The 11,591-nt window shown below is 35.8% G+C and overlaps 1 protein-coding gene across 1 annotated transcript; it reads left to right on the top strand.

Annotated features, from left to right (window-relative positions):
• Nucleotides 1–378: 378 nt before the first annotated feature.
• Nucleotides 379–3,832, top strand: LOC143530040 (senescence-induced receptor-like serine/threonine-protein kinase). Its single transcript, XM_077025677.1, has 9 exons — nucleotides 379–635; nucleotides 734–1,250; nucleotides 1,359–1,837; nucleotides 1,941–2,073; nucleotides 2,158–2,226; nucleotides 2,305–2,376; nucleotides 2,721–2,792; nucleotides 2,878–3,050; nucleotides 3,600–3,832. Exons 1-9 carry the CDS (start codon nucleotides 563–565, stop codon nucleotides 3,725–3,727), a joined length of 1,716 nt encoding a protein of 571 aa, XP_076881792.1. The 5' UTR covers nucleotides 379–562; the 3' UTR covers nucleotides 3,728–3,832.
• The last annotated feature ends 7,759 nt before the right edge of the window (nucleotides 3,833–11,591 follow it).

Here is an 11,591-nt window from a genome sequence, read left to right as displayed (position 1 = left end):
AACCGGGTCGGCTTGATCAATTCACATAATTTCCCCCTAAACCAGTTTGGAAACCGAACCGTTTGGTCCCAAACCGGTTCTGATCACTTGTTGACTAAACCATGACCCGTATATGTATGTCCTTTGCAATTCATATGCTATGAAGAGTTCTCGAAGCTAGTACACGATTCAAACATAGTATTTGAACATGGTATTTTCTTCAGCTAGTCTCGACTCTCGCGGTCCCACTTGATTTGTACTCTTCAATAATCAAAAGATTTGAAATCTGGTACATACATTCCAATTTGAACTTTGATACATGTCAAAACATTTCGTCCCATCAATAATAATCTACACGGCTTAACTTAAGAAAATCTCGACCATTGACTTTTAATAAGGCGCAGCCAGCCATGTTTTTTTTTTCTTTTTTCAAAACGTTTACTTCTTTTTATTATAAAGTCAATGTCAACATACTAAAGTCAACCATTCGTTAAGTAAAACAACTCACCAACTTCAATTGGCCAATCAACAACACAAAAGACCATTTCATCACACATTGCTTCTTCTTTCAACTGCTCATCCAATGAACAATAATCTATGGCGTCTAGTTCATCTCTTAGCTCTATGCATCTTGTCGGTTTCGGTTTCGGGCAAAGGTAAGTTACTCTTAGTAACTTACTAAGTTTAAGTTGTCATTTTATTTCAAATTACATTATATCATATCCGCGTGTTTTTTAATTTTATTTGTTTATAGTGTTTGTGAGCATAGATTGTGGGGTGTCGGGTTCTTTCACAGATGAAAACACGATTGTCTGGAAAGGGGATAATGATTTGATCTCGAGTGGTGTTGCACATGCAGTGCAACCAAACTACTCAATGTCCCGTGTCATGGACACCCTGCGGGTGTTCACCACCCGCAGGAAAAATTGTTATTCTATAGAAGTTGAAGAGGGGGGAAAAGTTTTGGTTCGGGCCGGTTTTAACTATGGGAACTATGACCAAAAGTCAACTCCGCCGAATTTTGATCTTCATTTTGATGGGAACTTTTGGATCTCGGTAAATACTTCTGAAGTGAAAATATACGAAACTATTTATGTTGTGAAAAGGAAAGTTATTAGCGTGTGTGTGGCGCAAACGAAGCCCAATGAGTTCCCGTTTATATCGACCCTTGAAGTACGTAGCATGGACTCGCAAGTTTACAGCAAAGTTGGCTCAAATTACGCGTTGCTAAATCACTTTAGGATTGCTTACGCTACAAACGAAACTATAAGGTATGCATTTGGATTCTTTTCGAATTAGTATGAAATATAAACTAAGGTTTTAGTATTTTGAAACTCCATGTTTTGAATTAATATATGCAAACTCTTGTTCATTTCAAGGTTTCCGTTGGACGCCTATGATCGAGTGTGGTCTCCTGGCAATAGCAACAATCTACTATATTTAAGAAACGATGCATCCATCATCGATGTTGATGTGCCCGATAATCCTCCTCAAGAGATCCTTAAAAACGCGATAGCTACAGAAAACACAACTCGTATAATAGCCTCAGGATTAGGTACCTTTGACTACCCAATCCGTTACCCGGCCTATATTAACTGGTATTTCTCTGAAGTCAAAGAGGTCAATTCTTCCGAAATACGGTCTTTTAGAATTTATAAAGACAATGTACCATTCTCGCTTCCGTTTGTTCCCCGTTTTGGGAAAGTGCTCGAATATTTCATCTCTAATCTCTCGATCACCACCGACACTAACTTTTCCTTACAGTCGGTTGGTGATGCCACGCTCCCCCCTCTCCTTAACGCCTTTGAGCTTTTCTTCATTAGTGATGCTCTAAATGATGGCACCAATAGCAGCGACGGTAAATCACCTAATACGCGTGTATCTATCCATCTTTATGTTTTAGTTCATTTAATTTAGAGTAAGTACATGGATGTTTATATATATTTGTTTGATTAATGTAGTTGAAGGTTTAGCTTCTCTCCAAAGCGCATTTAGCGTTTTACAACAATGGGGCGGGGATTCCTGTCTTCCCGCCCCATACTCATGGGAATGGATAACATGCAACACTGATTCGGTACCTCGTGTGACATCAATGTAAACAACATATCGTCTTATGTTTTTAGTTTATTTTTTTTATTTTAGATTTAGAAAAATGTAAACATTGTTTTGTCTATGCAGAAATCTTAGCAGTTTTAACCTGACTGGGCCACTTCCAGACTTTAGTAAAATGGATGCTCTTGAAACAATGTACATTTGCAACTTTATCAAATTAATATGTTCCTTAATTTCATAATATTTTTATAATTTATACTACTACTATTGCAGAGATTTGCATAACAATAGCTTGACCGGGCCAATTCCTAGTTTCCTTGGTACCTTGCCAAATCTAAAACATTTGTGAGTTAATTAGTTCCGGTTCCACTTCTAAACATTATTGAATAATCATATCGGCCAATAATCAAATCGGCTTTGCTACAAGTTTAATGGTCAGAAAAAGGAAAATTAACAGTAAATAGGATTTTGAAAGAAAAACAAAAGCAACATATTTTAAAATCCGTCTAACCATTCGTTCTGGTATAACTAGAAATCGTCCACTTTAAAGGGTTCAGCAGACTGGTTATGTAGTTGGTTCGACTAGTTGTTCACTTGTTCCGGTCTGAATTTGAGATCATTAATTGTTTTTTCGCATTATTTTGTTTTGATGAAAACACTTTTGATGTTGAATATTAAAAACCATGTAGAAATTTGTCAGATAACCAGTTCACTGGATCCATACCAAGATCGTTATCAAGAAATTCCAAATTAAATTCATCGTAAGTTAAGTCATTTTCTTATTTATTTTTACTTGATACTTATATGATTTTGTAAATTTTTTTATTTTCCTCAATTATTTAACAGGTATACGGGAAACCCTGTGTTGTGTACCAATGGCAAGTCATGTCAAGGGAATGGTAAAAATAAAACACCGATAATACTCGGAGTTACTATCCCTGCAGTTTTCATTTTGGCTATCGCAATTGTTTTGGTCATAAGGCACAATCGACGTAAAGCTAGTGTTCAGTCACGTTCAGGTAAACTTTTACATATCAAATATTTATGAGGGCCTAAATAAGAACTTTAGTTAACTGTTTAACGGAAAGTTTTTCTATGAGTTCGTTTATTTGTTAAAAAATTATGAACACGAATTTATATTCACTAAGTTAAGTAAAAAAATCACGAGCACGTTTCTTGTTCATTCATATATGTCATTATATATGAAATATTTTTAAAAAATATATTTATAGCTAAACATGAACAAATGTGTAAAAAGATAAATATTATGTATATTTTAACAATTAATTCTTTTGTAGGCTATTTTCAAAACTATATCATAGTTTACATGTTAAATGATCTAATATGTATTTTTAACGAATGAACATAAACACGAACAAAAGTATTTGTTAGTGTAAGTATTGTATTTTTGTTTATTTGCTCTTTCAAACTTAAACACACGAACACAAACTGATCTTGTCTTTGTTCATTTGGTTTGTTTAGAACCTAACTGTTGATAGCAATATATTGTTACAGTAATTGTTGTGTTAGTTGGTTTTATTTCCATAACTGACTCTCTTTTGCAACAGTTAATTTTGGTGGTACGAATACCCTGAGTGGTGGCATGCAAGGAGCTAAAGAAGGTGTCGTTGAGTTGAGCAGGAACACAGAAGAGCGGTTTTACAGCTCGCCTACACCATTACTACGTGAAGATTAGCGTAAGGCTTTGAGAAGATTTGTAAATCAAGGTTGGTATAGAGTAAATAGTTAAGAAGTTCGGAAATGATTCGTTTTATTTAATTACATGTCAAAGTTGAACTTTCGATAGAGCTCATTGCTTTTAAAATGCCAAACATGACTTGAATATTCTCTATAATATGTGTCCATCTAGGTTGATTGTCACATGATACAGCATGTCAATATGATTTCATCTGCTACTACTTGTAAGTCTTGTAGCTCTAGGCAGTCCAAATTATGTCTTCTTTTTCTAGCACATTTGCCTATGTCGAGTTGATTCAGGGATGAAAATTAGCTATACATCATACCCTAAACCAATATCAAATTACATAAAGTCCCTAAAAAATTAGAAGCTTGCCCATCTTAAGTGTACATAGCGAAATGATATGAAAATTGGTTTGTATATTATTCTAGCGTGTCAAAGTCAGGAAGAACGACACAATGACGATTTTAGAAAAGGAATCTACCGTTAAAAACAAGATAGCCTATGTGTTAGTAACAAATCGGGATAAACTTAAAAACATGAAACCCATTGTTTTACTCATAACCATGTTCAGTCTTTTTCTTATTAATAAAACGTTGTTCTCTTGCGATAACTGGGTCCTATGTTAATAAGAAAAAAGTGGCATGCATTCTGGTCCGGTTCACATCATTCCGCCCGTTTTCTATTAACCCGACCGGATTTGACGGTTAACGGTGAACCGCCGGCTGAACCGGTAAAAGCATTTTTTTCATTAAATAAAAAGTCAACATCATCCGGAAATCAAACCCGCGCCTAATCCAGGATGTAAGCCTTAAATATTTCACATGAACCAACCAACCAAGCTTCAATTATGTTTTTAAAGATGAAACCATGATCTTAGATCTTTAAAAATCGGTGCATAAACACAATGGGCATAAATATTTATTTATATTATTTATGACGTCATCCAGGTCGATGTCCAGTCCAACTTGTGACCCGGTAAGATGTATGGGTCAATGTCCAGTACGGGTCTAAAAACATTGATGTGTAAGAGTCAGCGGGTACGTAAGTGACTTAATCAACTCAATATGGACTTGATCAGTTCATGTTCAAACCTGTTAGACCATGTCCACAACTAGGCACGCTCTACAAATCCAAAAATCTAGTATGATGTGGTGTTAATTACATTATGCTAGACTCACACCACTCACTTATATCGGTCTTAAAAACCCGCAAAATCTGTTTATTTCAAGCAACGTTGTATAAATACAAGTGCAAACAAAAGGAGTGTTAGTTTACATATCATAATGTTTAATGGCATCATTTGAAGCATTAGGTGTAAACTAGACACACGAAGCGCGTTTGTTATGCCCACCGGTCTTTTCTATCTTCTTATCTTTGTGGCAAAACTTTTTCTTGCACTTAGGCTCATAATAATATGCTTACAATATTGTTTACAAATGGTGTATGGTGTGACAACCAAACAGGCCCGGCTATAAGGGAGGGCCGGGTGGTCGACGGACCCCGGCCCGACCCCTCGATAGGCCCGGATTTTTTTTTTAAAAAAAATTATATATATATTTTTATGAAAAACAATATGTATATATAATGTTTAAACTTAATATCACAATCACTAGCTTGGTTTAGTGGCAAAGGGGTATGACTTTCAACCAAAAGGTTGTGGGTTCCAACCTCACTTAAGACATTTTGACTATATTTTTATATAAAACTTTTTTTTACACAACCAAGTCGTAAGGCCCAAAAAATTAAGGCTTTTTAAAAAAATTAAATTGTAAACCCAACAAGATACCCCTTTTTTATTAAGGCCTAAAAAAATTTTCGTCTTCGTCCCAGAAATTTTTAACCGTTCTCAGAGCCGGGCCTGCAACCAAAACGTCTCCAAAGCACCACAACTAAAAGCGTATTGTCCAACGTAATCACTACAACGTTCCATATGAAACCCAAACACGGACAGGGTTAACAAATTAAAGTGTAACGGCCTCGAGGCCACATGTAGAACTCATGTGTTCAGTCTTATAGTGATTAACATGCCCATAGACTTCACGTCGGAGCCGAGTAAGCCATGCTTACAAAAGAAAATATCACATGGGAACCTGTGGGTCCGGCTTACAACAAATATCACCTGCATACACGTTAGGCCATGATTACACGACCTTACAAATAGTACACCGAACCGGTGGGTCAGACCCGTGAGCAGGCCCGACCTAGAGGGGTGGGCAGAGATGGCAACGACCCAAGGCCCACAGGTTTTTAGGCCCATAAAAAGTTGACGTGTTTTTATATATTTGTATATATAATGTAAACCGTATAATTGCATAAGTTTAATTTGGCTCAACTAGTAAACATTCCCTAATTTTTTGGTTTCCATTTGTTTTTCATATACTCTCTAATCTTTTGGTTTCCATTTGTTTTTCATTTTCATTATTCAAATCTTGCATCACCCGTTTATACTATCTAATTTTTTGAGTTCCATTTGTTTTTCATTTTCATTAATACCTACTATGCCATGAGTTAGTTTCTTATTAACCTCATGTCAATAGTTGTTTTTTTTACCTTTTTTATATAGTTAAAGAAACAAAACTATTTAATTTAGAACAAAAAATGATAGGATAACTACAGGGTTAGTTTAAATATTTAAATTAAAGACAAAATGGCAAAACACGTCCTTTATGTTTGAACGTTTTTTCAATAGTAGTCCTTTAGCAAACTTAATGTCAGGGAACATACTTGATGTTTCAAATCCCTATCAGGTTACGTCATTTGGCACTAACCCCGTTAACTTTTCTCGTTAAAGCTGGTAATATGCATTAAGGATGAGGCTAATTTTGTAAATTTACATATTTATTTAATAATTGAATAAAACAGTTAATATATTTACAAATAAATAATCTCTCTCTCTCTCTCCTTTCTCTCTCTATCTCTCTTACTCTTTGCCATCATCCACCGTCAACTTCTATCCATCACCACCACAAACTGTTTTCCGGCGAGGGGTGTCCTAACTTTGAAACCCCCAGCCACCACGTAACCCTCTCATTGCCTTCAAATCCTAGCCTGCAACTTCCAATTTCGGCTAATGAAACGAACTGTTTGGCCCAGAAGTCCTCTCTCTCTCTCTCTTACCCGGCCAATAACCCAATTCATTGTCGAGTTGAGGAGAGGAGTACATCGTTTTTCAGTTCAAGGGTAATGTACTGGTTTTCAAGGCTGCCGCCAGATTAGGTCCGAAAAACTGAAAAATGAGTCGGATACACCTGCCCTAAAACCAGATCAGCCATTTTTCGGTGGTATAGTCAAAACCCACAAGCAAATATTCAACTCGGAAATGGCTTTACCTCGATTTGATTGAAGTCGAACTCAGATGCCTCCATTACCAGATCTGAAACAAGATCTCAAGCAGGGTTTAGTTCTGCTTGTCAAACTCTTTGCCCGGATCTCAAACAACGCGGTGATGATTTAGACCCGATTCAAAATTCAGATCTGAAACAAGGTTTTGGTGTTGCCATTAGAAAGAAAGGGACGGTGATGGTGGTGGGTGAACTTCAATAAAGAAAGAGGAGAATGTGAGATAGAGAGAGAAAGGAGATATATTAATTGTTTTATTCATTTATTAAATATATGTGTGAATTTACAAAATTAGCCTCGTCCTTAATGCATATTACCAGATTTAACGAAAAAAGTTAACGGGGTTAGTGTGTGACATTCGTCAATTTCGGGTCACTTTTGTTATGTAAACCCGACCCGTTTGTAACCCGAACATTTCAAATATATAAAATATTGGATCTTGTCATTTAAAATATATAAAATATATTTTTTTTATATTATGCATTGTTTGACCATTTAAACATACCCATTTTTATGCAAACCATAAAAGAATCTTTATACCCAACCCTTCACTCCTTCCCTATATATACACACCCATCTTCTTCATTTTACTCTTGCTACATCTCCAAAAACTCTCTCAAACTCCATAGATTCAAGGTTGTTATTTCTTATGTATTCTTGAAGTTTTGACTTCTCAAGTCAAACTAACTATAGTCTTTCATTCTAACTTGTTCATCTAACATTACTAACTCTTGAATATGGTGGTACAACATATATATAATACACACCCCTTGTTTCCTTTATTTGTTACTTCACCGACTTTGGTTGGTTAAGTTTCGAATGTCATAAGGCAAGGCTTCATGGAGGACTTCGTGTTCTTGATATATATTTACACACACATAACTTATTATACATATCACTTATGACTAACTTCTAACCCTTTAGTTTGTTCATCTTATTTACAAGTTCCATGGTGTGGGTTTGTATAAGACTAACCTCGGTTTAACCGAAACTAGTCCAAACCGGAAACCGAACTTTTGTTTACTAGTTTTGTTAAAATAGTTGTTTAAACATGTTTATTGCTAGATTTGAGTTTCAAAAATCATTTTTACAAGTTCTTTGATATTAAGCATATGGAATCCATCTATGAACTCGTTGGGAGATGGAAACCGAACTAAACCGAAACTTTTGCTTAAAAGACTTGTAGTTAACTTTTTTTGTTGTAAAATTTAAGTTTTCTTCATTTATAAACCAATATACAAGTTCTATGATATTTGGGCATGTAGAAACCATCTATGAACTATTTGTGAGATGGAGACCGAACTATACCGACTTTTACTCGCTTAAGACACACAAGTGTGTTTTTAGTTATCAAGACTTGTATATTTCTTTAAAAAAATAGTTTACAAACTGATTTTAGTTATTTTCTTAAGTACTTGGAATAGTTGGATCCAACTTGATCTCATAACATAGCTTGGACCGACAAAACCGAACACTCGCTTAACATGCGTTGTTAGTTCTAAACAATAGATCTACATACTTGGTTAAGTGTTAGTATGTTTTAATGAGTTATCTCATAACAATTAATATTTTGGAAAGTTGACTTTGGGTTTGACCATTTGTCAAGACCCGAACCGACAACCCGAACACTCGTTAAAAACCCGATTTAGTATCTTTAGCCTAATGGAACTTGCATTTTAGCATTTTCCCCACCTTATTACTTAACATTGGTTAAGTAAATATTAAGGTTAGATACTTTAACCCGGTTTTGAGCAAACTTACATTTTTTAAAAGGGTTATTATTATAAATTCTTAAATAGTTACATTTTAAACCTTGAACTTTAATTGATTAGTTTTTGCAACAATTATTTTATTTAAAGATCTTCAAGACAACCTTTCTAAATCCAAGACTTTCTTTTATTTAGGCTTCATACGTTAAACTCTTCGTTCCGGCAAATCTCCAAATAATCAATCTTTCAAGTTTATTACTTGAATGTGAGTAACTTCATACCCCGTTTTCTATCTTTTATTTTGGGGGTGACATTTCAACTTATCTAAACTAAATGTTTTATACTTGGGTCTTAAACCACAAACGTTGTTGTATACCTTACTTGAATAATTGCTCGATTTGGTGTTCTATGCTTATTTGACTATGTGTTTATCGCTTTTGGATGGTGGAACTATAAATCCTAGACCATTTGGCAACCCCTCATGGCAAGGTGTCGTTAACGTAATGCAATTAACGATAACTATAAAATCCTAAACTATTTGGCAACCCCTTATAGTTGGGTGTCGCTAACTTGTTAGCGATAACTATTTATCCAAGTTTATAGCTATTATTTATGGTTTTGTATACTAGTTTTGTGGCTTTTCATACTATATATCTATTGTTCAAACTTATGAATTGCTCACCAACCTTTGTGTTGATAAACTTTATTTTATGAAATGTTACAGGTTTGCATCTAGGTTGATTATGGAGTTCGGCGAAGAAAACGTCACAAATACCGTTAGGATATTAGCAAAACTGAACAATATTTGATTTGCTATATTTTGTTATATTTTGTTGTATTTGAGTTATGAATATTTGGTTATGTGACATTTTCGATGATGTGAAATGAAATGAGTTTATTAAATATTGTCGCTTTAAATAGTGTCATGCGCTTTTGAGCAATCGTTGCACCCCGGCATGTTCCGCCGCCTTTGGTCGGGGTGTGACAGATTGGTATCAGAGCCATGATAATTAAGATAGGTGGTTAGACGTAACGACCTAGAATTGTTATGCTTAGGGTCATATACGTGTGTTCATACGTGTTTACTCTATCTAATTGTTCATATCGCATGTTTATTTATTAACTTGTTTAAAATTCACCAATATCCTAAATGATCACATACACACACTTTCATAGTATTTCCAAGGTATCCTTACCTTAAAACGCAAAAAGTAGATTTTCATTGTGTTTTATGGATTACAAGATTAAATTGGATCCCGTTGTTTCAAATCCCTTAAAGGTTGCGTTTATTTCGGGTTTGTAGCCATCATAGGAAACGAGAAATTATAAAATGACCATTTGACAAAAAGATTCCAAGAATCGAAGGTGATTTACTTACCTGGGATGGTTGAGTTATAATGCTCGTTTTCTAGGCCATAAATCGTGTTATAAATGTCAATGCTTTAAGTAGTCGAATGCGAGCGTTCCGGTCGCCATCCTAATTTTCGGTGTTAAAACAATAGAACTACGGTGATTTCGTGGACTAGTGTTTTGACATGACGTTGTATCTCGATTTATTTTGTTATTATCGTTATTTGAGTCGAAAACATGAAAAAGTTTCGGTGGTTCGTACACATGTTTAGACTCCAATATGTTGTTTTATAAAACTTTTTAGTGTTAGAATATCAAGTCATGGTGGTTCATGGACGATTTTTCCAACTCTATAAATCTCAAAATCTCAAATTTTTAAGCTTTAAATTCTCAAAAAAAAAAACCATTTACTATTGTTTTCGGTTTTGTTATTTATAAACAAAGTTTTATATTTTATCTAACACTAACATCTTCTCCATACTAACTCTAGGATTCACAAATCAAAAATCGAAATCTTATTTTATTTTATACACCTTTATATTCATTTCCTTTTTACCCAAAAACTTATCCCATTTTCTTTATAATTTTTTAGCATGCCTCCGCAAAGACGCCAACCGCGCAAGAACTCCACTCGACGTATGGCCGCCATCATCGCCAAGCAAATGGCCGCTGTGATTCCCGAACTAATAACCCAAATACAAGCAAACCAACCCGCACCCGTTGTTGCACCTATTGAGCCCAAACCCGCATCCTACCCGCTTAAACAATTTACTAGTGCCAACCCGTCCGAATTCTATGGAACCAACTGTGCGACTACGTTGTTGCAGTGGTTCGAATCTGTGGAGAATGTGTTTTTACACAGCGAATGCCCCGAAGCGAAAAAGACAAACTTCGCTTCAAGCATGTTTAGGGGAACCGCCCTAACATGGTGGGGTAGTGTCATGCACCTCCAAGGTACGGATGTGGCCATGGCTCTTCCATGGGCCGAGCTCAAGGCGCTGATGAAGAAGAAATTCTGTCCTAAACACGAGCTCCAAAAGCTTGAGGTAGAATTTTGGGACCTAAAACAAGAAGGTGGTGATAACGCCGCTTACTCGCTCCGTTTTCACGAGCTAAGCGTTCTTGTACCTCACTTGGTCACCCCAGCCGAACGTGAAATTGACAAATATATTGGGGGTTTACCGATGAAAATCCGGGACTCAGTCATGAGTAGCAAACCCGCGAACCTTGAGGAAGCCATCACGTTAGCCGGTTGGCTATCGGAAAATCACGTGAATGAGGGTACCTTAACCCTCAAGAAAACAATCGAGAAAGCCAAAACCGAGCCCGCTCCCCAAGCCAAGATTGAACCCGCACCACAAGCTATAAACTACTCCAACTCCTCCCGACACAACAACAACAACAAGAAGAAACCCAAGACTAATTACCGAAACTTTGCCGTCACCCAACCTCAACCACCA

The sequence above is a fragment of the Bidens hawaiensis genome, unplaced genomic scaffold (assembly GCF_021521415.1).
Source record: "Bidens hawaiensis isolate Kalapana, Puna unplaced genomic scaffold, B.hawaiensis_p1.1 tig00008819_1, whole genome shotgun sequence".
Lineage (NCBI taxonomy): Eukaryota > Viridiplantae > Streptophyta > Magnoliopsida > Asterales > Asteraceae > Bidens > Bidens hawaiensis.
This window is presented reverse-complemented; position numbering and strand designations above follow the sequence as displayed.

Coding starts and splice junctions, on each gene's coding strand:
- LOC143530040 (XM_077025677.1), top strand. CDS start 563: ATGAACAATAATCTATGGCGTCTAGTTCATCTCTTAGCTCTATGCATC. Junction 1,251..1,358: donor GCTACAAACGAAACTATAAG/GTATGCATTTGG, acceptor GTTCATTTCAAG/GTTTCCGTTGGACGCCTATG. Junction 2,227..2,304: donor ATGGATGCTCTTGAAACAAT/GTACATTTGCAA, acceptor CTACTATTGCAG/AGATTTGCATAACAATAGCT.